Below are 26616 nucleotides of genomic sequence, written 5' to 3'. Positions count from 1 at the left end.
GTGAACGAGTAATGCAATTGAGGAAAAAGCATGGCGTAGTGAAATATTATTGCTTACATCCTTTTGTAGGAATGATAATACGTCTGCTTAGGTGATTGACTTTGTTGTCCATGAAATATCGTACCCTTCTTGTTTCCATTGGCTGTACTTCAAATGTATAATTTGTAGCCATCCGTAATCCATTTATTATTATAGAATACGTATAGTAGGGTGACGTTTGTATTGTCTCCTGCATTCCGGCCGAGGCATCTATCATCTGCAAAAAAGTGAATAGATTGGTTGAATTGTCACATTCAAGAATTCCAGAAATCATGTTTTATCGAGACAAAATCGTCATACTGTATCAACAATGAACACATGAACGCATATTGCAGAGTAGTAGAGTTTGAAATGTTTGCAAGAAGCTTCAGCGTACTCCACCTTCGAGTTTTGATAAAAAAATGTTACCTAGAACCGTAGGAACATTCATTGAAATGTAGGACTACCTCTCTGCTGTAACATGCATTCAAAACAGCTACAATAAGTCTCATTGTCAATTATTTTGAGGAGGGGGCAGAAGACACTGTTCAGCTAAAAAATCTATGATTCTAAACAGGTGAATATAGTACCTATGAATTCAAAGGAATGCCAATTAGCTAATATTGGAGAAATTGAGGGTTGAATGATTACAATATTTGTCTATAACTTTTTTACCTTGGTTCGACATCTGTTAGGGCCCCAGGCTTGTAGTTCACAATATCGAACCTGGAAGCCATTCAACGTTGGAACATGTTTCGGATATTGCCATCGCAGTGTTACAAATCTATAGTCAGGTTCACCACTCAGATGATACACTTCTGAAAAATAAAAAATTGAGTTATAATAATCCAATAGTATGTTGGGAAACAATAAATTAATTCAATCAATTCGAAATAACTAGAAATTAGTAAAGATAAGCAACCTTCTTTCAATGCTAAACTTCTAATGAAATTCCTTAATGAGGACGTTGGTGATATCTACTAGCTCCCATAATCTTCGAGTAATATTTTGAGAGCTCTAGTGACAGTTGTAATACTTCAAGCTGGTTCAGAAATCAGAATATTTCATAATGTATTTCAGTATAAATCTACAGAATTTTCAATGTATACCAAAAACTGGAGCAATAAATACTCAATAAGTTCCTCATAAGTTCTACAAATCGCTAAATTCAGGAGATCATAATGTCATTTCTTAAGTTGATATTCTCAGGAATATAACCTATCATTAGAGCATTGGAGGTTCACTTTTTGTAATTGAATTCATTTTCCAATCAATGTAACTTCTGCATAGAATCGTTTCAGTTAAAAATAGATTACTTTTATCAATTTTATTTGTGAGTGACAAAACAAGTAAACAGCAAAATAAAACAGCAAATCACAACATTATAACAACGATGATTTTATATGAGTATCGTGAAATTTACCAATTCAATGGAAATCTCTTGAAATGTTCACAAAGTTCCGTTGGTCTAAAAAATTGTAAGATTCAATGTTGCATTCCTCTACGATTGCAATAAGGAGCTCTCCATGAAACTATTAAATGCACGTGCCTCCTCGTTAACTGATCCGTTATCAGAAGATAACAATATACCAGTCTATCTTTTCATCCGTCTACCGATTCGAATGCCACAGATTCGCGGTCTAGAAATTCTCCCACGCTGTCAATAAAGTCGTCAAACGGAGAATTGTTCAGTTTTTCCTGGTTTTCTTTGAGCGTGGAAAGCGCAGAGTGAATATTGGTGACGATGGTGGCAGTGATGATGATAGCGGTGGCAGTGCATCAGCGAAGATGACATGGCATGGCCACCTCATTCAATCAGCACATCATACACACCTTCCCTTGTCTTGCCTTCATCTTGCCTTGCCTTCATCTTGCCTTGTTTTCATCTGTTTCTGTTTTGCTCCCGTTATTTGCAACTGGTACTTTCTTTCCCTTCTCCAATCCTCACTGACTTTTTCAATTTTTCAATTTACTACTTGTATTTTCCATTTAGCTCCAAATTTTCCCGATTATTTTCAATAATTTTCCAATACTGTTCTTCCCCTCCTTCTTCAAACGTATCCACTCTTCAAATTCCACTTCTTAAGAGCACTTGATGGAGGGAAAATTTTATGACATTGTAGATTTCCATAATATCATCAATATTACTAAATAAATTTCCTCTCACACATTAATCAATGAATGAGGAGAATAATACAGATTAGGAAGAGGAAGATTCTACAATTTCCATGATAAATAGAGTAGGAACATAACTTCCAATGACAATGTAGCCGCTATTCCGAGATTATCACTACATTGGTCAACAATATCACAACAGATCCGAATAACTCATTAATTATTAACTTGATATGTATTCCATTGTGGTTTGAGTGAGTTCACTTGACAGATTCCCCTCTTGCCTGCTTATCATGGCCAAATAGGGCTGGAAATCAAATTGGGCTGTCAACCCAGCTCTAGGGCCTGATACCATAGCATGAATGCTTGGAATTTGAATTCACACGTCAGTACTCACAAATGTCGTACGTCAAACATAGTGGGACTGTCATGTAACTGGGTGTGTATTGAATACAAGCTGTTTTACCTCCTTGTCTTCACACCCTTGGAAATGAATGTAAATGCATGCTTTTTATTTACGGAACAATTTATAGCCAGCAATTCGCTAAATAAGTGAATAACTCTGCAGGTTCATGTACAACTTTAAACATAATTTACTCAAGTATTAATTTGAGCTTGTTGAACATACTAGAGAACAGAAGAGTCCAGTTGCTAATCTATTTATCTCATGTAAGAGGGAGCTTATCATTTTTAAATGAATGGTTCTATCTCAGCAATGGTGGTAGTGCTTTCTTGATATTTTTATTGTACTGGGAGTCTAACATCAGGAAGTTTTTCCCCATTCCGATGAAGTAACTGACTAGATTTCTATTCAGTTCATTGTTTCCTCCAACTCATCAATTTCATTTCAGTTATCAACATCATTATCAACTAATAATCGTCAGGCCTACTATCACATTATCAATATACTTATAGTAAGTTCAAGCCAAAGAAATGTTATACAACGCAAATCGGTTAACCCCTCTCAAGTCCTGTCATGAAGTGAAACTCCATTGATACCTTGTTTTCTGTTTGTTTCAGAATCCATTACCGTTGTAGATTGGCTTAATTGAACTTTGATGCGCACTGAGGTGAAACTCAATCTTTGAATTGGTATTCGATACGAATTGATAGGAATTCTTCGAATTGATGGAAACACGATCGTTCACAAAATCACGTGAACCAGTTTTAATTAATTCTCGAATCAATACCCATGATTTCCACAACTATACAATCCTGACCCACACACATAGAATAGGAAGCAATAGTATAAACTCAGCTGCTTTTTTTGTTGTCCAGGTTGATCAACACACGTTGATTAACACAGATTCTGGGTAGTTTCTAGTATTCATCCTGTCATCCCATGTTTACTTTCCTTTGCTTTGTGCTCGCTATGCAACAATGTTACATTATAATGTTAAATGTTTCAGATATAATATCATATCAATGTCAGTTCGAATGTTAATATTCGTGCCGCCCTTCCAATTAAAATCAGTTTTTAGCGTCTGGAACCTTTACCTTTCTACCGAGGTGGCCCGTCTATGAGGGATGTAGGACTGAGCCCCCTTTCTCCCCAATCGTCTCCCAAGCTCATAAACTCCCATTCTATGTGGAAATTAGAATTCTAGATGAAATTATCAACTGTTGTTCACAATATTGCCCAATTAATTCTCATCCCATTACAAGATCAAGTAAATATATAATTGAATTTTCCAAATGACTGAGATGTGATTCAATTCTCATTATACTAGAACTCATCTGAGAGCATAAGTAAGCTTTGTCTTAATTGAATTACATGACTTACAATAATTGAAGGAGAATTGTGGTGCAACTTTGTTGAAAGGGCTTTGTTGAGTGCTGGAGCGTAGCTGGCAAAAGTTCGGTAGAGAATAACGAACTTTGATTAAAAAGTTGCTATTTTCCTGCTCTGTTCTCGAGTCTGAACGATTAAAGTTTTTAAGTTGGGAGGGTGGTCATCGAGAGATGCAGTTAACTTGGAGTGGAGATGTGTCTAAAAGTCGGTTAGTGACATTGATTACGTTATTGCACTTTTGAAAAGAGATTTTAATGAATTATTCAGTGTTTCTCCCATTCCACCCAATGTATCAAGTAAATATTGAAATTTTCGGAGGGGCTGACCTGCTGACTATCCCTGGAGTCTGTCGTGACATTACATTAAGAATGACCTGACGTGACGTATCTTTATTAAATGATTCAAAAATTAAATTAATATTTGATTTTTTATTGAAACTGTCAGAGATCCTCACTTATTACATCTGTTCAAAGCTGAGTGAAACCAATTAAACAATTGAAAAATTCAATTGGAAGTTTTTATCATACTGTACCATTAACTGATTCTACTAATGAGCTTCAACAACTTCAATTCCATAATAATTTTCAACACAAAATTTTGCATGTGGGTTTATCTACTTTGTAGGTCTACATATTTTCCAATTTCTTGGCAATCTTGAGACTGCCAAAAATGTGAACCATAGTTACTATACTACAATATTACTAAATCGCATGCCTACAGAGTTCATGGTGAGTTATAATGACGGGTTATCATCCACAGTATTGATGTATTTGAAATAACGGCACTTTTTACGGATTTGATCATTATTATTCGAGTTCAGTTATAACATGAGAAGTTTGAATACGACTATAAAATCAGGTGCTCTGATGTTTCCATTCAATATTTATGAATAAAAGGACTTTGCAAATTCCATAAATTGTAATAAATTTCGACAATTGAGAGAAGACATCAAAGAAAACTCATAGTGTTAAATGATCTAACCAAGAATTTGAACGCAAATGACAAATTCATTACTTCGCGAGAAGTTCGCGTAGGAGAATTTGGAATAAGAAGACAGCGGAAGTTGAAAGTAATAATAAATCAGTACTGTTGCAGGTCTTAAAGCAAAAGTTCAAAGACTGGAGATGAACGACGTTTCGCCTTGCGGCTAGTATCAGACGAGAAAAGCTCTTCGCTCCAACCAACATATCCAGTGCAGGTATCCATGTCACATCAGTCATTCCTGGTGGCGTTTCTTTACCCCAATGCTGTAAATTTCGAGAGCTTGTCGCATACTTCTTTGTGCTGTCAGCAAGTTGTTCGTTCTCCGCAGAACTGCTACAAGTTATTCAATAATTCACATTTCTTTATCCTGATACATCGCAGTTCCAGAGTTCAGCTGTTCAGCAAATTACGCTTGCAGCTACATCTGTCAAACACCTATCACGAAACGTCAACAAATAAAAATGAAATAATATTGGGAGATTTGTAGGCTATTGATTGTGAATTTCATATTCATCGTACTTATGTTAATCCGATAGCTGTCAAAAACAAATGAGTATCTTAATTGATAGCTACATTATCAATTGTAATACTTCGTTCCATACCTCTCATAAAACTTTCAATCATTTGAATAATAATAAAAAAATATTTGTGATAAGCCAGGATAAAAGTTCAAATTTTGCTGATATGATTTGAAAATACCAATCAGATCTCCAATCACATGAATAATTATTATAATATCATATGAATTCTAGTAGATCAAGGATCCAGATTCTGATCATATCTGAATTAATGTAGGTTGCGTATTATGGACGTACATAATTGTTACGTATTATGTACACCGGAGAAATGAGTGACATTAATCCAAAATGACAACATGGCATCCATAAATGAGATAACTGTGCAATTATTGCTCGAGCTCCATAAATTGTATTGTAGCTAATCCATTGAATCCGCAATGACGATGGACATTTTCATTGATAAGTAACTTCGCTAGGTTCCGTTAGAGAGTGGTCGGTCTGCTGTTGAAGTGTATGCCCGCTAAATATGTGTTAATGCCATTATGGAAACGGTCCATCAACATCCGACCTATCATAATCAGCTTGTATCCGTTTCCTGGTTCAAAATCTGTGATGCTGTATTCAACGAAGGGCTGAATAACCTTTTTTAAACATTATGATATTTAACTCAATTAATTCAAAATATACTTGAAATACATTGTGGTAAGCGATAAGTACAAATTCATATTATTTGAAAATTCATTGATTCCTGATATCAAAAGTCCTAATATAAAATTTTTCAAAATCATCCATATTGCTGAAAAATTAGATGAAATAATGTTACTTTTGAAAAGCCACTCATGTTTGGCTCAGCATATTGAGTGTTGAACACTACAATCATGAAATGCTCCACTATCATCGAACTGCATCGAAATCGCATCAGAACTGCATCAGCATCGGAATTCCTCTCTCACAGTATTAAATCAAAATGGGAATATTTCACATATAATTTCGTATGTTATATTTCTCATGTTATAGAAATATTATATTAATATTGAGGAGTCTAGAGGTTTCCTGGGAAAATTCAGTAAAAACTTGCTTCTGGCCTGCTGATCGATAGATGTCTTTTATTTGTACTTTATAACATTACAAGTGATGTGGGCGAAGTTGAGGCAAAAAGAGCCCCCTATTCCACTTATATGCTGATTCGAGACTATATGAATAAACTAAATAGACACTGAATATGTGCTATATGGAACTTGATTCAATATTTTCAAAATCATTCGGATAATACCAGACTGAATTTGGGAGCCATTTATTTTGGTTTAAGAGCTAATTGGTTCAGCTGCATTCACTCTCGCACTGCATCGACAGCGGAAAGGGGAAAGTGCATATTATAAGTATGAGAAAAAAGTGAAGGAATGGCTTTCTTCTGTAACGGGTCCATTCCAGCCGTTTAACAATTATTATTTTTCCGGCACTCGGAAAGTCGTACACGACCTCGCTCTCGCTCTGATTGCTCGCTGGATGGAACTGTCACTTCACTAATCGTCCACCGCACCGCCAACCACCTGTCCACTGTCAACCTTGTCATCCATCCTCACACCCCACAACAATAACTCATCGCTGCACTTCTTCATACATGAGTGAGCCTCTGCTCTGCTCTGCGCCGCGCTCACTGCTCACCATGAATAGTGGTCAACACTTTATTGCAATATTGTCTGTTCACTCTGTGTTCATGCTTGAAAGCTTCAGGTAGAGATAGTTGGATAAAGACCCCTGGTAATTTAAAGTGAGGAATCGAGCAGAAGATATTCGTGAATATAATTATGTTCTCACCCTTCCAAGGAAAACTATGTTTCAAAAAAACTGAGTTATTGGCGCACACATTTTACACATATTATTTTTACGCACACTAATCTATCGTGTTTAATACACCCCTATTATTGACGCACCAGGGTAAAAATATCTTAAATACTTTTTGAGAGTAATTGCTGAAAGATCCCTTCTCTTTCCGCTGTTGAATTTGATACAGTTTGATGTATTTATAAACTGTGGCTTCCTGTTTTTTGGGCTAGTAAAGTTTATTCTTATTCCTATTCTATATGATGTATTCACAAAAAATTAATAATACTTAAAGAGGAGAAAAGTTTGAAAAGTGTAAGGAATAAAATAGAATGACCTTTTTTATTTTTTGACGTGGCGAAGTTTGGACAGTAATGTCCTCTCTACCACTTAACCACGATAGAGTCTTAATCACTTGAGGATAGAGTTTGCAACGAATTATTAATATATCATAGATTATATAGACATTTCAAAAATTGGAGAGATTGAGATCTTGAAGCACTTGTTGGAGAATAAATAACTCTCAGATTCAATTTAAATGTATTATAATGACAATTATGTATTATAGCCTACTCACAAGCAATAATGAATAAATACTGGCATGATCAAGAAATTCTAAGAAATTGGAAGTTACTCATGTTGGCATGAATTGAAATTTCATGTGGAACTTCTACACCCATGATGAAACTTAATATGAATATGTTGTCTCAAAAAATTGAGACAATTTAAATGGTGAAATTTCAACTAAGAAAATTCAAAACGTAATCATATCCTGCAGAAAGGCAATTACAATTTTCAGCCGATACGATCAGTGCAGTAATTAGCGTGAGACCATTATGATTTTACGTTTGATGAAATTGCAGCTTCATTTATTTTTATTTCTTGTTTTATGGCTAACGGGAAATTCTTGTGTTGGTACGCATGAAGTTTCAAAAGAACCTCTGTAAGACACGGATTTGCTGTGATGAAAAAATTATAATTTCATATCTCCATAAACAAACTCGTGTTTCCCATGCACTATAATATAGACCCAATTTAAAAAGTACGGTAGCTGTAATATTTGACTACGGTATCATTGTAGTGTAAGCTTTGAACAGTTGTTGCATTGTGAACAGCTCTGTTGCCGTACATCGTGCACTATGTTCATATGCTCGGTCATTGTTCATTGTATGTAAATTTCTGAGAACAAAAAATAATGACTCGAAGCTACTGCTGAAATGGTTACGGAACTCATCCTTTTGCCGAAATTTTCTAACAATCATTTGGATATCATGTATTTAAGATTCGGTTGGAGCAACAAATTCATCGCTCTATTTGACACATTAGGCTGCTTGCACACACACCGATTTTGGACGGCTGGTTTTTTACCGGCCGATTTTTTATCGGTAGCAGAATTTTAACGGCTACTTGCACACACACCGATTTTTGGACGGGCGATTTTTTACTGCCTGATTAAGACAATGTTCTAGTAATGGTATATTCACACTAAGTGCAGATTACGGGATATTATTTGATAATAAATTATTGGTAATTAGAATGAATTATGGCTTCTATGTTTTGAAAAGATGTTTAAAAGGGAAATGGCTCTATAGTTATTTTTTTTAGATTTGTCGCCATTTTTGTAGAGTAGAAAGACTCTGGAAGATATAAGGATATCATTATCTATGTCACCCATTTCAAACGTAATTACCTCGCACTATCAAAAGAGCACTTGTCGATTCAAAAATCAGCTACGGTATAAATTGTTGGGGCTCCACTTACATTAGTCACTTGAAGCCCTTAATAACTATACAAAAATCCATAGTTCGTGCCATCAAGAAGGAGGGTAGATATGAACATTCTTTTCCTATCTTTCAGAGTCTCAGATGCTTGCCTCTCAGATATATCTATGTTTTCAAAGTATTGTATATGTTTTATGTTATGTCTGGAAACTGTGGTCATGCGTTGTTCAGGGATGTTCCTAGTTATCAAACTAGGAGAGTGACATCTGATTTACTAAGACTTCCTAAATCGTATACCACTTGTTTCCAGAAATCGTTTGTATTTCTCGGCCCTAAGTTTTTCAACAATATTCCTCTTGAAATTAAGAGAACACAAAATCGACTTGTTTTTAAAACAAAAGTTCTTGGATGGCTTAGAGGTCTTATGCCTGACTATCTAGAGACCTTATTCAATGTGGTTTCTTAGTTAAAATACTCTGATAATGGTGGCTATGCATTGGCTAAATGAGCTGGAATTGAACAGTGAGCATGGTTAGTGTGAATGTGTGAGTGATTGAATTCTTGCTAATTTTTAGTTGCTAATTTTTCTTTCTTTCTTCTTTTTATATTTTTCTACTTCTCTATAAATTCATAAATTATCAGATATTCATTCCTGCTCGCAGACGTAGAGTTTTGTACTCTCAGCAAGCAGTATTTTTCTATCCAAATTCACAAATTAGTCCTGGTTTAGCATGTTCGAATTCTTGTCTGATGTTATTGTTATTTGTTTAATAAATTAGACTTTTATGTAATTTATAAAATATTAACTTATTACTCTAATATTGTTAAGCTGTATTATTTTTTCTCATAATTTGTAAATATTGTGAATTGGATTGAATAAAATTTGAATTTGAATAAAAAAAATTTGAGCAGAGCAGTCGACTGGAATGAAGGATGGTGTAGCGAGAACTGGCAAGGACGGTCGGTGAAAAATCGGTGTGTGTGTGCAAGCCTGCATCTACTCACGGGCGCCACTGTATCGCCGGCACATCGCCGGCACCGGTGGTACGCAGTGGCAGTGGCCGGCTGCTCGCCGGCATTTTACCGGCGCCGATCAGCGGTCGGCGTGTGTGCCAGGTCCCGTTCTCGCCTGCGCGCCACTATTGGAATTTGGACGGCCGGTAAAAAACCGGCCATCCAAAATCGGTGTGTGTGCAAGTACCCTTAGAATATCCTGCTGAAAATTCTTTGAAAGTGATAATATAGCCCACTCCTCAAAGAGAATAATGTAGGCTGAACAACGAAGCTGATAAACTCGTCTTCCATGACAATGAAGAAACAATTCATATTAGAGATACCCAAGTATAATAGGAAATTGAGGAATGTTACGAATAATAATTAAACAATTGAAAAATTTCCAATTCTCATGACATTTATAGATTAAATTCAATAATTATAAAAATTGATTGATATTAAGGAGACAAATACGAAAAACTTATAAATTTAACAAAGTGATTATTCTGTTTGAATGGAAAAATGAACATTTCTTTATCTTCTTTCTTCCTCTTAACATGTGACTCACCTTTCATCGTACCATTCCCTAGAAACAAATTGGCATAACCTTTTTTGCTGTGTGAGTAGAAGTTTATAATAGTTTAGAATTAAATGAAGCTCATATGATATTGGAACTTACCTGAAAGATGATCTGATGATGATAACGAAGAACTTATACCAGGAAGGAAGTAGATACCACATAATGCTAAAATATTAGTGAGACTCCTCTGTTTCATCATCTGAAAAAAATGAAAAAGAATTAACAAAATCATAAGTGCGATTGAATTGAATATGGAGTAGTCTATTCATATATCTCAAAATAATTATTATGAATATGAACATGAGGATTTAATTCTATTTTTTCATCACCCAATATTGAATAATTTTATCAGAAACCATTACATTACTAATCTAGAAATCTGGAATATGAGGATTTTTTTCTAATTATGAAAAGAAATAATGTTTTGCAGAACTTATAGAACTAATACAACTTAATTATAAAAGTAAAAGTTTTGAAAAAGGAAATCTTGAATTCAATGGATGAAATGAGACTTATGGAAGGCTCTTCTTCTTGACTTTCTTATTCACGGTTAGCATATATGGTAGTTCTGAATATATGAACTTACACATGAAGCAGGTGGATCATTGATCATGTATCTATATTTATATCTGCCTAAAACTGAACTTACTAGCTATTTATTAGCTATCTCGAATATGAGAGTTATCCTCGGTAGGAATAAGTGGCTATTCAAATAAATAAATGCACAAATATGGGAGTGAGTTGCTTTGAATGTGTATGACCAGCATGCTTTCAAGCTCAGTAGAAAGATGTGGTTCATCTGCAATCAACTCCAAAACTACAAGAGGAAAACTAACTACATAACAAATATGAAAATGATAACATTTTTATTGAAAATATTATCTTTTTGTGAGTTAAGTTTGTATAATGTATACACGTCGAATCAATGATCGCAAAGGCGTCGTTAAAAGCCTGGCAACCGTTTCAGGTTATAATAGTTATAGCGCAGCAGCAAGGACAATTTAACTGGCAAAGAATTCCAATCGATAGGCCCAGTAACTGATATATCAACAATGCAACGGTACTACCCATTTATTCTTCGTGGGTAATGATTCGGCTATGAAGTTTAGTCCGCATCCATGGATACAAGTTTATATTTTTTACAAACATGCTGATTTTGATGATAGTTTTCCTTAGTGATGCAGCTCGTTCATTGGAGCATATCCGCAAACAAATCGATTGTTCATGTCTGCCACACCGAATCTGAAATCGTGAGTCTCAATTATCAGTGAACGATACTGCTAGACGAATTAACTGCTCAATATGGGGTACTTTGAACCCAGCTATTCAGTGGTGAGTGCAGGATACATCCTTTTTGAATACTTGATGATGAATAATGATCGATAATCAATAATTGATTATTGGCCAATTAGTGGTTTATAGAAGTAGGAATTTTTAATTCCCTTATCTTTGACCGGAAAATGTTCTATTCAGAACCAGAACACTACTTTTAATTCAACCCTTCTATTAATTAAACCCTTTAACTCTCCTGGATAAGGATGATTTATTGTTCACAATCCTATAAATTTATACCTATTAATATTAATAATTGTAACTTCCTATGAACTGTCTCGGCATGAATAGTCAATTTTGTAAAAATTAGTAGCCTACTATATATATTATGTATCACCAATAAAGAATATTTCTATTCACCTAGAGCTTGATTCTGTAAGAAAGTAGTACTGTAATAGAATCAGTTTTTGGAAGTGATTGTCCCTGCACTGGATACATGATTGCTGTTCAGCAAGAGATATCTGTCTCAAACGTCACGTTTCTTTTGATGGAACCAGGGGACGTAAATTACATATTTCAAGGCACGAATTGGACCCAACAGATTTTTATCATTGGTTCGTGACTTTCCGAAAGATAATCTGATTTGGGTAACGAGGAATGTCGTATCTCACAACATCAAATCTGAACGAAATTATATTTTTAGTATAAAGAGAACAGTGGGTTTCTAGAAAAGAGTCAATAGTAATCCTGAATTTAAAATTGAGAAGTGTATTTGTATGAAAATTGAAAATGAAAGAGTAGACAATTCATAATGAGGGATTCAAAAAATCACGACAGAACAGATACACAGATCACACACAATATATAAGTTGCTCACATAAATATTTATATAATGCATGTTGAAACCAGAGACCAGGGAGTATAGAATTTAAGAAGCACATTGAATGCATACATAAATTGTCTACATACATTGAGTGTAGAGGGTACTCAGATTTATATTTTTATTCATATTGAATGTATACTTTATTACATACTATGCACTCTCTGGGTGAGACACATTTTTCTGATTTAAATGTTTTCCTACTGATAAATCTATTCATATTCCATTTTCCCATTCAATACTATTGTATTATTCTTTATTTTCTTATTTTTCCGACCTTACAGCACTGAGGGCCATATGTTAACACTACGTTTAACGCTTAACCACGTTAACTTGTAGATATGGTTGCATCTATCATAATGTGTTTCATACGGGGTTTAAACGAACTGATGACATTTCTCCGATTAAACCCAGTATCTGCATAGGGGCCTGAGCCAATCAAAATCATGTCCGGAATTTGAAATACTGCTTTCCTTATTGTATTATTTCACTATAAAAGTTTCCTCTAGGCTTCATCTGTGAGTTTATTATACTTGAAACTAACTATTACTTCATATATGGAGGTATGCATGCTGTGAATTTCTTTGTTCAGTGTTTATGATTATTATGATAAGCTAATCCGGGAATCCGTTCAAAGTTCCGTGATCGCAACTCATGTAAGTTCATGTGAAAAAAGATTATCTTTTGTTTTGTTTATCAGCATGAGCAGAGCACACAGTGTTCCATAGTGATGGTACACAATGATTGAACAGTTATTATTGCAAGCGTGAAAAAGAGGAAATAATTAGAGAATTACTTCCCAAAAAAAGAATAAGGTTTCAAAGGAATGAAAAAAGGATAATGAGAACAGCTGTCAGAGTAATTAGAAAGAAGTGGATCGAGCCCAGATTGTAGAAGTTATTAGTCCATATTCAAAGGCAAGTTCTTATCTTGGAGACACGCAAGATGGAAATATACTAGTGCAACTAGTAAGGTAAAACGCAATAATAATGCCTCATTCATTCATCTCTCTCATTTAGAGAAAATTGGTTGTCTTTCTATTGGAAGCTAAGAATATATTCCATAATTTTATGGATATAATCCCATAATTCTCTCATGATAGAGAATTTATTCTCTATTATTCAATCAGTTATTTCTCTATTCTTCATTGAAGGAGTCTAGGAATAATTTAGAATTGATTTGCTATTGGTATCATAACATTTTTTTGGTGCATTATAACTTGTCCTTCGAATCGCACAATCCTTCTTTGTTCGACTATCATTTCATATGATATATTCTTCCAATACAATGTCAGGATAGGTAAATATGCCAATTTATTAATGTGGGTATTAATGTGTAGCATAAACCGATAATCTATCCCAATTATTTATTTTCAATTCAAATTATGTGAACTGAATCAAACCATTCCAAAGATGTCATTCCACTAGAACTCAATAGTTATCATTGACATAAAAATTTGTCAAGGGATGAGTGGGACAGTGCTTAGCAGCTTTGATTATAAATATTATTGTTTAATGGCAACTCTCTGAAATACGTTCGCAAACCCCCAGAGCTTGTACAAATATTATTCTTTGAAAAAATCTTCCCTGCATGTTACTACTATGGTTTTTGTCCCTTCACACTCATCTGTTCTTACAGTATTTTCATGCTACCATTCCATTATGATCATGGAAGATGGAAATCGTGATCACTATTCCCAAGGATCGTGAGTTACAGCGAACATGAGCGTGTGAGATGTGACCAACAAAATAAAGAAACTTTTTGTTTCCAATCCTCTGAGCTCCTCGAGGCCCAATTCATGAAAACCAAGCTTCGCTGAGTCAGGAATCGAACGCAAGGGTATAAAAGTATCAACTACCTACCAATAAAACGCTCAACGGTTTTTTCAAATTCGTTCGTTGCTTACTGAGAAGTAGCCAATACTGGCTGGACCAATTAAGTGAGACCTCTGTGCTGGATGAATGCAGACACTATCTGCCCTCAATTGAATAGCATTGTGCCGAATGATAATTATCGAGCTGTCTGTCCTATTGTTACTTTTCAACACTGTATTCATTCGCCCACCAATCGTCCGTTGTTCTGGCTTGGAACGAATTTTACAGCGGCTGGGCGCGATGTATCTGATTTTGACATTATTTAGTCACCTAAAAAGTCTCTTACCATCACTGGGAAACTAATCTAAAATCATGTTTTTGTCTGCCCCAAAATACGAGACATAGCACTACAACGTGATGCGTATTCTCATTGGAATTTGAATTCAAATTCCGCCACAATAAGTTGTCAAGGGAGAACATGGATTCCATTGACTTTTTCTGAATAATAATCATTATTATTCAGGGAAAAGCTTGTCAGTTCCCCGCCACGACAGTAGACTTCAATTATTATTGAAGCCTACAGCCGTGGGGATGGGGAGCTGAAAAGCTCCACGTATAGCTTCATTTCTCCATTTTGAATTTAGAAGCCCATCCATTCATCTGCCTTATTTTCGATTCTGAACGATTCTTTGTAATCCAATCTATATTTTTCATCAATTTGAAGAGTAGCCTGTATCAGGAGAAAGAGGAAAAGTAGAGTATCATAGAAACATGGAAAAGATCTATTCTGATTCATCTGCTTCTAAACGCTAATGAAATCATTGTTTAAATAAGATCCAACTTTGAAGATCTATTAAAATCTTTAGTTATCAGTGTTATACATTGAATATTAAACTATATGGAATTTATTACATGAAATTTGATAGAATTAAAATATCGAGGGAACAATTCGGATAACTCACTTGAATGAAGTTCATATAACTGAGGAGACAAAAGGAGATCATTGATATTTTATGTAACAAAAATAGAATTGAATTTTAAAGTTCTAAGAGTGAAAAGGCGAACGAATAAGTGAAGGATTAAAAGAGTGGACGGACAAAGAATGAAGAGGAGATCAAATAAAAAAAAAGAATGTAGGGGGCCAAGAAGAGAGTCTTGAGAAATGGAATTTCACTGAGTGATATGAGAAAGATGGAACCCTCCAATGTTGGAGCAGCCGTCGCCATCGCACACGCACTGAGGGTGGCAGGCAGCTGCCAGGCTGCAATTTATGTCGTCATATTCAATTCTAAGCAAACAAAGAAGAATACTGGAGCTTCTAGTTTCTCTCATGTAAGTTTTATGGGATAGGAAATAATTCATGTGAGTTACATAATGCAGAAGGACATTCCATGTAGTTTAAGGACTATAGGAGGATTTCATCTGAGATTGCTTATTTTGGGTTTGCATTAAACATTAGGTAGCCTAGCTATTGAATCATAGGTATAGGGGAGAGTCAACTCCAAAACCATTTTGTGATATTCTGGAATAAATTGTGAAGCCTTGTTTTTAGTTGGGCAGATAGGTGTGGATTATACTAATCACATATTCAGACCAAATTTAAATTTTAATATCAAAACAATAAATGAAATAGTGTTTCTGGATACTTGATAGTAGCATTATTTGACGAAACTAATAGGTAAAGAATTAATAGGTATCAGTCCCATTGGCGATTCAAAAGAAAAACTATCAAGTAGCCCCGCAGGAAGAAAAATTATATAAAATAAGAGAGAACATTAAAATATTGAAAAATTGAAAAAATGTTTCTGTTAGAATAGCAATCATTTTCAAACTCACCCTCATGTTGAAATTGTGATAAGTTTGGAGTGTCAATACTCCTCTCAAGCAATCCACGTGGGAGAAAATTGAAGGGGTTAGATTGTGTATGGTTTTTATTAAACTTGAGATAAATAACTTGAAATATTTCAGAAATTCTTGATAATATTCTTGAGACGACTATACCAGGGTAGATATGATAATTTCGTTCATATGATAATTATAATACATCAGACTGTATTTATTATCAATGTTCTTATTTTCATCATAATAATGGTTGTAATCAATGTTTTCATGTTTATTTTTTATACTTTGTTGTTCATCTTTGCAATGTTCAGAATTCTATTGATGGATTAATACGTAGTAACTGTCATTTAAAATTACTCAAATAATCTTCTCTGCCCATTAAATGATCTCAACCATAATAATAGTGGAGCATTAAGAGGACCAACCATTGTTTTGAATGATTAATTAGTGTTTAGATGCTAAATTGAGATGAATCGGTTTGGTGTCAGTTAAATCCAATTAGGTAACGTTAGTTTCCTACATCACTATGATTGCAGTGGGACATAAACGCCTTATTCCCAGTGGACCTAATAAGTTAGCACTTTCATGCTATAAACTTATGAACTTAACATTTTGACTGATCACCATAAATACCAGATTTATAGATTATTCTACGTTTCCGATGAACAATTTATCATCATTATTTTGAAGTCTCATATAATTGTAATATATCATTGCAAACCAAAGTAAAACTAGCGATAATTCAGTTGATAAAACTAGAAACTATTCACAGTTGATTCGCTTTTGCTGTTTTTCATAATTCAACGTCATGATTCTGATTAATCTTTCAAGTTTAAAATATGGGAAATTAATTTAATGGCTTTTATTTCTTCAAACTAAACCAATAAACTCACATCAGGCTTATTGCATTTCTACTGTAATCACATATTCCATACCGTACTGCCTAAACACCTCTTTCGCTTCAGAGTTGAGCAAGTTCTGAGTTATGATAATCTAATTCAACTATCATTCATTGCTAGAGATATAGCAAAATATTCCCATGTAATTTTTGAAATTCTATTTGTTGTGGGAATAAAAATTCTGTTAAAAAAATACGAAATGCATTTCTCAGTAAATTTTACAAATAAGTCTCAATGAGAAATGGAAAATAACATAGATTGAATAAATATTCCTTGTCTCCAAGTTCATAATGTTTCTGTGAATGACAAGAAAAAGGTTGATAATGTTATTTTTTATTCAACTACCATTTTACCGTAATTCAGAATAAAGGTTGATAGGTTTATCAGACATTATTGTCTCCTCGCCATCTCCATCCGCTGAATCCATTAAAAGCTTTCCACTGCTCCACCTTATGCTTGTCAGACACACTAAACCGATTTCCTCCTCTAACTCGTTCATCCTCCATCCATCTATTGAAGCGGGAGTCGTTCTGTCTCTGTCACACACACGCGAGTGGCGGTCACTGACGCTTCCGTGGCCAGTTACAATATCGCGTCGACGCGTGTGAACTAAATTTCACATCCATAGAATCGGTGGAACGACAAAACCGTAGCTCGGCGCACAGACGAACTCACACTACTTAATAGTTTCAAAATACAAGGTCACATTCACATTCACCCAAATGCATGCTACGCTCCACGACAGCACTTCTGTTCATCATACAATATTCTAACGCATTCAAGTATATTAAAATATCAGTCTGGATTCTGCGAGTGACTTCGAGTGCCCTCTGATTTTAAATTCGAATTTAATTAATATTCTTTGAATGGTAGTGACAGCAACATATTCACTCCATCAAAACTGAATGAATAACTGGGTTCTCATCAAGAAGCTGTCAAATAATAATATATGAAATATAAAAATGAGTCTTATTGGAATTTCCACGCTTCCAATCCCAACATACATGAAGGTTCAAGATTATCTACTACTGTATTCAGTAGATACGGTAATCGATGTATTCTCTTTTCTCTTCATTTCTCTATTTTCACATCTTCCATTGTTTCTTCTGTTTTCGCATTGAATGTGAGTGCCTAAACATTTCCAATAAATACAATAAAGTAAGACTGAGTAGGTTAAGTTCAATAGATTTCGGAGCGTAGTTGTTCGAGGCAAAGAAGTTTCAGACAAAGTAATATAGCTGGTAACCTGGTATTAATATAAGTTATTTCCGGAACCCACCTTAATCTGTAGAGCCATACATCACCCATCACTGTCCCTCGCATTACCCACGTTCAAGCCTAATGCAGAGAAAACCTCTATACTGTTTATTGCATAAATAGTTCTAGATTGTTTATCCAGTGCCTAGGGCTAATGTGGGCTTTCAACTAATTATGAAAACTAGAGCACAATTCCAAAAAGGATATTTGAATTTGAATTTTCATTTGAATATTTTTATTAATATTCAGTATATGAGTTGGCTAGTGGAGGCAACTCTTGAACATAACAGGCCACTCATCACTCATGGAAAATGTGAAGTTTGGTTCATATTTCCACTGCACTGGTATAGGCTACCTTGTATTGACCCTAATAGCTAAGCTAAAATCTAAAACTCATTCGGGCATTATAAGTATACAACACAGAATAGTAAGATTTGGTTTGAAGGTATTTTATTTATTCCAGTAAACAAATTGGTGGATTAATGCTGTTTGAACTCTATGTGATGTGAAATTACCCAAAAAATTTGGGAATGAGATTGGAAACGCTGCAAAACAACAGATCACCGCCTGTCGAGCCTGAAAGTGCGAAATAAAACGCTACAAGAGCAAACACTGTGGGTCGCGGATGAGTTGTTTGTTAAGGCCATGCTGGGAGGCAAGGTCATTAAAACATCGACCATTACACACGACCAGAAAAAAAAATAGACAACGAGTCCTAACTTCGCTCGCTCCTACACACGGTGTTGCAGCTCCTAAAAAAGGAATTATTGCAAGCAGACGAGCAATAACACTGTTGTTGGTACAAACTCTGCAGCAAACCAGTTTCCACCAGAACACTTTTTGCAGTAATTAATCTGTCATCTGGAGCACAAAGACCTCATATTCCGATGCAAATTTAGAATCCAGGTGATCTTCAGTCCGCTCCAGTGGAAAGGGAAAGGCATTTAAAGTGTGAAAATTAACTACTTCAACGGCTAGCTGGATGGCGTGAGAGACTATCATCTTCCATCATGGGTTGGTTGTTTCAATTAATTTATTAACCAAGTAAATAAACGGCAGAAATGCTTCACATTGCTGAGCGTGAGGTTAACCACCTTTAGTTTGACGAAAGCTTTCACGGTAACTGAAGTTAAACTGAGCATTCAATTAAAGATATAATCATTTTAAATTATTCGTGAAATCTCTTATTTATATATATATATATATATATATATATATATATATATATATAAAATTGTTGAACCTTGTCTGGAAAATTGATTTATTGTATTTTCGGCAGAATGGATTATTTCTTATGATTCTTTTCCCATCTACCCGTCCATGAACATAGAAAGACCTTCGAATGAACATCTATGGGATTAATAACAAGATATTTGGATTTTTGGAACAAAATTCCAAGTTGAAATTTATCAAAACGTTATCATTATAATAATCTTCATATGATCTTCCCTACTTTTATGGATTACAAAATACTTATTATTGATGAAAATTGAGATGAGAAAAAAATAATTACTGAGTAAAGAACATATGATATTTTTACTGACTTGGAAGTTGAAACTAGTTTCTAGAAGAATTAAATATACTTATAGTCTTTATGAGCGAGAATAAGCAAGCTTGTGGAAGAATATTAAAGCTTATTAAAGAAGTATTGATAATATCATTTTCATAGATAAAAATATTTGTCCAATAAAAAGGTTTTTCTAACTAAAACAATAACTCCTCTATTGCTTTTGTATGGGAGGCTCTATTGCTTATAACGAGTCCTCAATATTGATATTTTCATAATCAAACTGAACTCTGGATGGAGAGAAGAAGGGGAGAGCAAGCATTCGGCTGTTTGTTTGTGTGCCGCTCTTGAAGCAATCCTGATTGCAATGTGAGCGTGGAACGCAGCCATGTTTAATTAATCGACATTGATGAAAGTGAATTGAGGCATGCAACTTCCTCAAAGTGGCCTGAATCTCACTCGACTGAAATTAGAGTTATTCTTCGAATATCAAACAGTAGGCCTGTACAGAGAATGAGAATGGGAGCTGCTCCCATTAAGAACACAGTAAGTAGGCAATATGAATATTCCGTGTCTCTGGATAACGGATGAAGGCCGATGAATGCTTTCTCAGAAGTGATGAAGAATGAGAAGGAAACAGCGGAGAGCGAGACGAGACAGGTGAAAAAGAAAACTACAATGGAAAAATTTCGAAAGGAAATGGGAAACAATAACTCTTGTTGATCTCGCTTTCCTCGATGTCCGCTGAGCTGAGCTGCTCATTCTATCATCAGAGCAGCATCAGCATCAGCAGCAGCGAGCCATTTTCGCTTTTGCTCGTTATCACTGCACGACTCCTGGGCGGCCAGCCCATTACCTGCCACCAAAACCCGACCACACTACTCACAGTCGCAACGAGTAAACAATTCATCCAGGTTATGTCCCTCCAGGGTACGATTCGTACCCACTTCCGAAAAACTAAAAAACAAACGAAATCGTTATGACATTGCACTGGATACAAGCGGAATAACAATTATTATTCTGATCATATCCAATTCCCAGTTCGAATATGCATCCTGTACTTGTGACTTCTCTATTCTGTATGCTCAGTGGTCAGATCTCTGCATTCTGTAACCGCAAAACTCCAAAGCACTGTGCAGTTGAGCACTCTATATTCTGGATGGTTGATCAAAACTGTTTTTTTCCTATGACTGAACTCAAGCACGAATAGTGAGGTTCATTTTTTGTTCATATATTTGTGGCATTCCCATAAGAATCAAATGTCACCTATAACGATTATGGATGAATATCAGATGTGTGGATATCAGAAGTAAGGATAAGTAGTACGTAACGTAACCATGGGAATTTATGGTCAAGTTATTGAGTTATTATAGAAACAATATAATATCATATGTCATGAATAATCATGAATACAATATAACATAGACCTATTATAATCATTAATCAGATTATAAGTGATAAATAATTTTGAAACAAAAGAAAATAACTCAATATTGTTCCCAACTCTGAAGAACAAAGAAACATAAATCAGAATTCCATGTTCCAGTTCATTTATGCTAACTATACCTATGGAGAACTATCCTTTAGAGAACGGTGATGAATCACATTTTCCTTAGTATTCATGTTAATCCGTGATTAGGCTACATATGCAGAATTTTGTACAATTTTCTAATCTCATTAGAAATCTTATGAAAAGCCTAGATGGCAAAACCACTTGTTTTATCAGTCCTCATCAACCCACCCCTCACCTCTCTCTCAGATCCAGCAAGCATATTGGAACAAATATTATTTAAAGCCAAAATTTGAACATTTATGATGAAATCTACAACAGGCAAACATATGCACCTTAATGATTACTGTATAATTTGAACACTGAAACCACAATTAGTTGGCACCTACTGTGTGACGAGCGAACTGCATGCTCGCTTCTTTGCAGGATGTCAATGATAGAGAGAAGAAAGATGAGGAGGAGGAGGAGGAAGAGAGAGAGGTGGAAGAGAGAGTGAGAGAGTGAGTGAGAGGTGGAAGAGAGAGAGAGCGTGAGGATGAAGAAGATCCGGCGACCGCAACAGCCAGCAACCGCAGACGCGATCAACACGATTAAACCGACTAATTGTCGCCACGGCTACCGGCTTATTAACCGCCTATATGTCTCCGCTTTATTTCCTCCCGGCGACGTGGAATTATCAACGAAATACTGCCTCAGACTGAGCCAGAGGTTTATGACTCAGCCAACCAACGATCAGCTTGGCTGCACTGCGAGTCTTGACGTCTGACACTGCTTTGTCGAGTGAAGAAGAATTAAGCGATATCCTATGTTTTTGTTTGCGGCGAGCTTCGTCGTGTTCAATCGTTGAAACAAATAAATATAATTGAATGAGATTGCTTTCAAAATCTCATCAGAGACTGGAAGTTTTCAAGATGAACTCATTTATTGTAAAAAATAATGTGAAATCAAGAAAAAATATTTCATATCAATTTGGAGACTAAAGATGAAGTGACATGATATTCAGATTACTGAGAAAAGCTACACAGAAAATCATGGAGACTCCCAGCAGTGTTAGGACCACCTTAGGATGAAACTTGAGAAGACTTTGGTCTATTGCCATCACAAGTAGCATTAAAATTGTACATTGTGACATCGTGGCGGATTCTGGATGTCATGGCTTCTTCGCTTCTAAATGTTAAATCAGATGACTTTGGACTATCTATCTCTATCTAGTCTTCTATCATGACTAGTATTGAAATATTGTACAATTGGCGGTTTCAGGATTAGTATCGGGGCACCAAGCTTCGCTCGTTATTTTTATTTATTGATAAACAGAACACAATTCTCTAAAATATCGTGTTTATATTTCACAGCTGGCTATACGTCATCTTATGAATTTCGGGGAAGCGATATTTTGATTTTTCACATACTCACTTTTTTACTATCCACAGCTGTTTCAGCCAAGGATGAATTATCCTTTTAATGTCGATCAGCGAGTTTTCCCAAGAATGAGACCTAGAGCAATCGAATCTTTATATCATAAACCTACTGTGATTCAAATTTCGTGAAAATCGTTAGAGCCGTTTTCGAGATCCGTTAAAAACATAAATAACCGGATATAAAAATAGCCAGATATAAAAATAACCAAATATAAAAATAAACAGATATATAAATACAGAGATTGCTCGTTTAATATAATAGGATTCAAAGGTACTACCATTCTACTTCTACTTGTTTCTTGATATCTCAAGTAGTTTGATTCTTAGAGCAATTAGATATTTTGGTTACCTCTTACCTGGAAAAAGAAAAATACAAAGGAAAAGAAAAAAATAATAACACAACATAAAGAAGTGAAAAAAGAATAAAGAGACCATCAATACAAAGACTCTCCCCAATCAAATCTGAACACATTAATATGAATATGCTATGAACATACAATAATAATACTATCAACGAGGAATTGTCCTCAACAACCCACTCTTTTCCTCTCTCTCAGACCCAGCATGCTTACTGAAACAACTGCACATCAAAATACAAAGTACCTTATAGTAGATGCTTTGTCTCTTGTGATTTAGAATAGTTTCTCCACTTGTAATCGTTTTTATACTCATGTCGCTTTCTATAGATTATAATTTCCACGACAAATATTCCTGAACTTATCGGAACTCTTCTCTCTCCATTATATCCATGTCGAACTGAGGAGGGGAATACTTCCTCAGTCCGATAATCATTCTCGGAAACTTTTTTATTCTGAGATTTGAGGTAAAAGGTGATTGAAGTTGATGGCCGGATTCGTAGAACATTAAAGTTCTTGAAATAAATGAAAAAGAAATGAAATAATTCTTTATTAGGAGGAGTTACGAATTTTAAGTCCTCTCTATCACTCAACCTCTTAAGCCTCAACACTCAACCTCAAGTTCAAATCTTGTTTTACTAATGAAAATAACACATTCCAAGATATTAAAGCACTTCTACACATCAAACTAAACCTGAAAGTTGCTTCTTTTTAGGTATTTTTTCTACAGTACTTCCTACTTCCTCTGTAAGTGTTTGTAAGAATAGCTGTTCCAATATTTGATAGCCGTTAAGGAGTTGAAGAAATTGTTATTGAAGTGCTATAACATTTTAAATAAAGGAGGTTAATGATACTTGAAATTTATTATGACTTCTTAGAGTACAGTTACAGTCAATAATTACTATTACCAAGCCATGAAATAGTTTCAAACATGAAAGAGGTTAACCGATTTTTATTATGATACACGTGGATGGCACCCTTGTCTGGATGGAAACAATTTTTCATTCGGTCAAACTAATTGTGTTTGATGAGTAGCCGTAGCCGTGGTCGTGCGCTGATGCTGAAAAGAAACAGTTAGCTTGGTGACGCCGGACCACTGATGTGGTGACTGGTGACTACTGACTACTGTGCAAGAAGCCATAACTCCAACTCCAGCAGCATTCGGCTCCATTCTTTTACGGCCGCTACCGTTTTAATGTTTGCAAACGAGAGACATAACTGAATTATGCCAAGCCAACAATATGACCGGCAGTTACCTACTGGCGTGATTCCTTCTTACCTAGAATGTGAAGGCTGTTGAATAAAGCATGCGGAAATGACCACGTTCAACAATCAATGGACATCCAGCATCTTCTCCAATCAGAATACAGGACACCTAATAGTGGTTCGATGACTGAGTTCAACACTGGGTTTGCAATAATTTTCATGAATTACAATCTTCAAAGTATTTTTCGGGTCCATATTTTTTATCTAGGCAATTACTTCCTTGAAATCTTGAAAATATTGCTGATTACGTATACAGAGAGCAAACATTGAAATCTGTGTGACATTCATGATAAAACCCATTCTCTCAGTAATATAACTCCAGTTCTCAACAAGTTTCTCAACAGTAAAAAGTTATGTGGTCCTGACACACAATCAGTCTGAGATCATGGCTGTTACCTACCACTCATCTTAGGTAGATTGGTATTGATTAGGTATTGATTTCCCCCGAATCAATTTACCACATGATAATATTTTCAATTTTGTTGATATAAATTGGAATATCAAATAAGAAAACTCATGCATAATCAAATAACCCACATTGATTATATTAGAAGTGTAACTTCATTTCGGTAAGTCAGGTCTGAAACCCTTCTTTTCAATTCCATGTTTATGTACTGAAATTGGTATAGAATAGACTTCATGCACATCCATGTTCGATAAATTTCAATGTTGAAAATAGATTTTGATGAGTTCATCGCATGAACTCGTCAAAATCTATGTTTTCATGATAAGTGAAAATTGATGAGTTCATTGAATGTATAAATAACGATCATGACAGTTCCCATGCCTTAATTTCTCTCAAAATGTTTTTCTTTGGATCAATAATAGGAAAATAAAATGAAGTAGAATAATAATTATATTATTTTACTAAAAAAAACAAAGAACATTACACTGAATAAATATAAATACTGCACTTGTACTGGTGTACAGGATATCGGAAACGATTTCTCATATGAGCGGTTGACTGTGAGGGAGAAACGATTTATATTATTCAAATAACAAAAATTGAAATTCAGTGAGAAATAAATTATATTTCATATAGTACATAGTACTGTAGAGAAATTGGGGGATTTGCATATTTTTTCCAACGGAAGGATTTATAAAATATCCAAGGTTTGTGTGAATAGTTTTGATAAACCAATAACCTGATTGGAAGTTTTTAAAATTTTCCAGCTTGACTAGCTTCTTAGGCTCGAATAAACAATCTAAAATTTGAATATGATATCCATTTTTACATTATGTTATTCAGTTATCAATTGAAGTAATATAAATTTCCACTTGTATGTTTCAGAGGGAGTACAGCAGCTTCTGCAATCTAGACATCAAACCGTTAAGTTGAGTGCAATGCACACAAACAGAGACAGACCAGTTGATGAGCTGATCACATAGATTGAGTCGTAAACTTATAAGGTGATGACCAGGCAATCACAGAATCAGAGATAATTGCAGGATAGAAAGGATTGTGACTCCAGGAGAAGTATGAATGAAGAAATTGCTACTGGCGCACCATAATTGCTGGAAATGAATCGACAGGAGGCTAGTAATTTACTCCTTCATTTCTTAACTGTACTCCACGACAATATTTTGTTTCTTGAAATTTCCATTCATATTCTCTATGATGGTGATTCCTCAAATGATTCAGGAATTAGATGCCATTGTGAAACCAAACAGCGCAATCCAGCAAAACAGTTTTAAAAAATAAAATTTGCAGGATAAAATTGCAATAAATCGCAGAGCAGAAATATTCTGTAATATGATGAACATTTTTCAGAATAAAACACGAGGGAAACGCTAATAAAACAGAAAATATCAATTTCATCCACTCTTGAACTCATAAGAATACGTGAAGCATAACAAAAAGGAATAATATTCATTTCATCCACTCTCAAGTTCATAAAAATATGTGAAGCATACTAATCATGCGAGCCATTGAGGTTTTCTCTGAGGATGATACATCATCCTTATTACGTGTGAATACATAGATACTGAGCTTTTGCATGGATTGATATGGAGGTGATATCCAATATAACTCATTTACGATGGCCAAAGA

General features: G+C 35.0%; 1 protein-coding gene across 2 annotated transcripts in view; it reads right to left on the bottom strand.

The window, feature by feature from the left end:
• LOC111054818 overlaps positions 1 to 26616 on the bottom strand; it is a 46450-nt gene that overhangs the window by 5654 nt on the left and 14180 nt on the right. Inside the window, exons 1-4 of one of the 2 annotated variants that reach the window (XM_039424546.1) lie at positions 17606 to 17785; positions 10645 to 10744; positions 694 to 836; positions 58 to 256 (exon numbers count right to left, since the gene is read on the bottom strand). In XM_039424546.1, coding sequence (XP_039280480.1) covers positions 58 to 256; positions 694 to 836; positions 10645 to 10744 — 442 coding nt within the window. In that variant the 5' untranslated portion in view covers positions 17606 to 17785. Of the gene's footprint in view, positions 1 to 57; positions 257 to 693; positions 837 to 10644; positions 10745 to 17605; positions 17786 to 26616 lie in introns of those variants that run through there. The other variant, XM_039424545.1, reaches the window with a different exon arrangement.

Source organism: Nilaparvata lugens, chromosome 3 (assembly GCF_014356525.2).
Source record: "Nilaparvata lugens isolate BPH chromosome 3, ASM1435652v1, whole genome shotgun sequence".
NCBI lineage: Eukaryota > Metazoa > Arthropoda > Insecta > Hemiptera > Delphacidae > Nilaparvata > Nilaparvata lugens.
The sequence above is the reverse complement of the archived record's forward strand: the minus strand, read 5'-3'. Positions and strand labels throughout refer to the sequence as shown.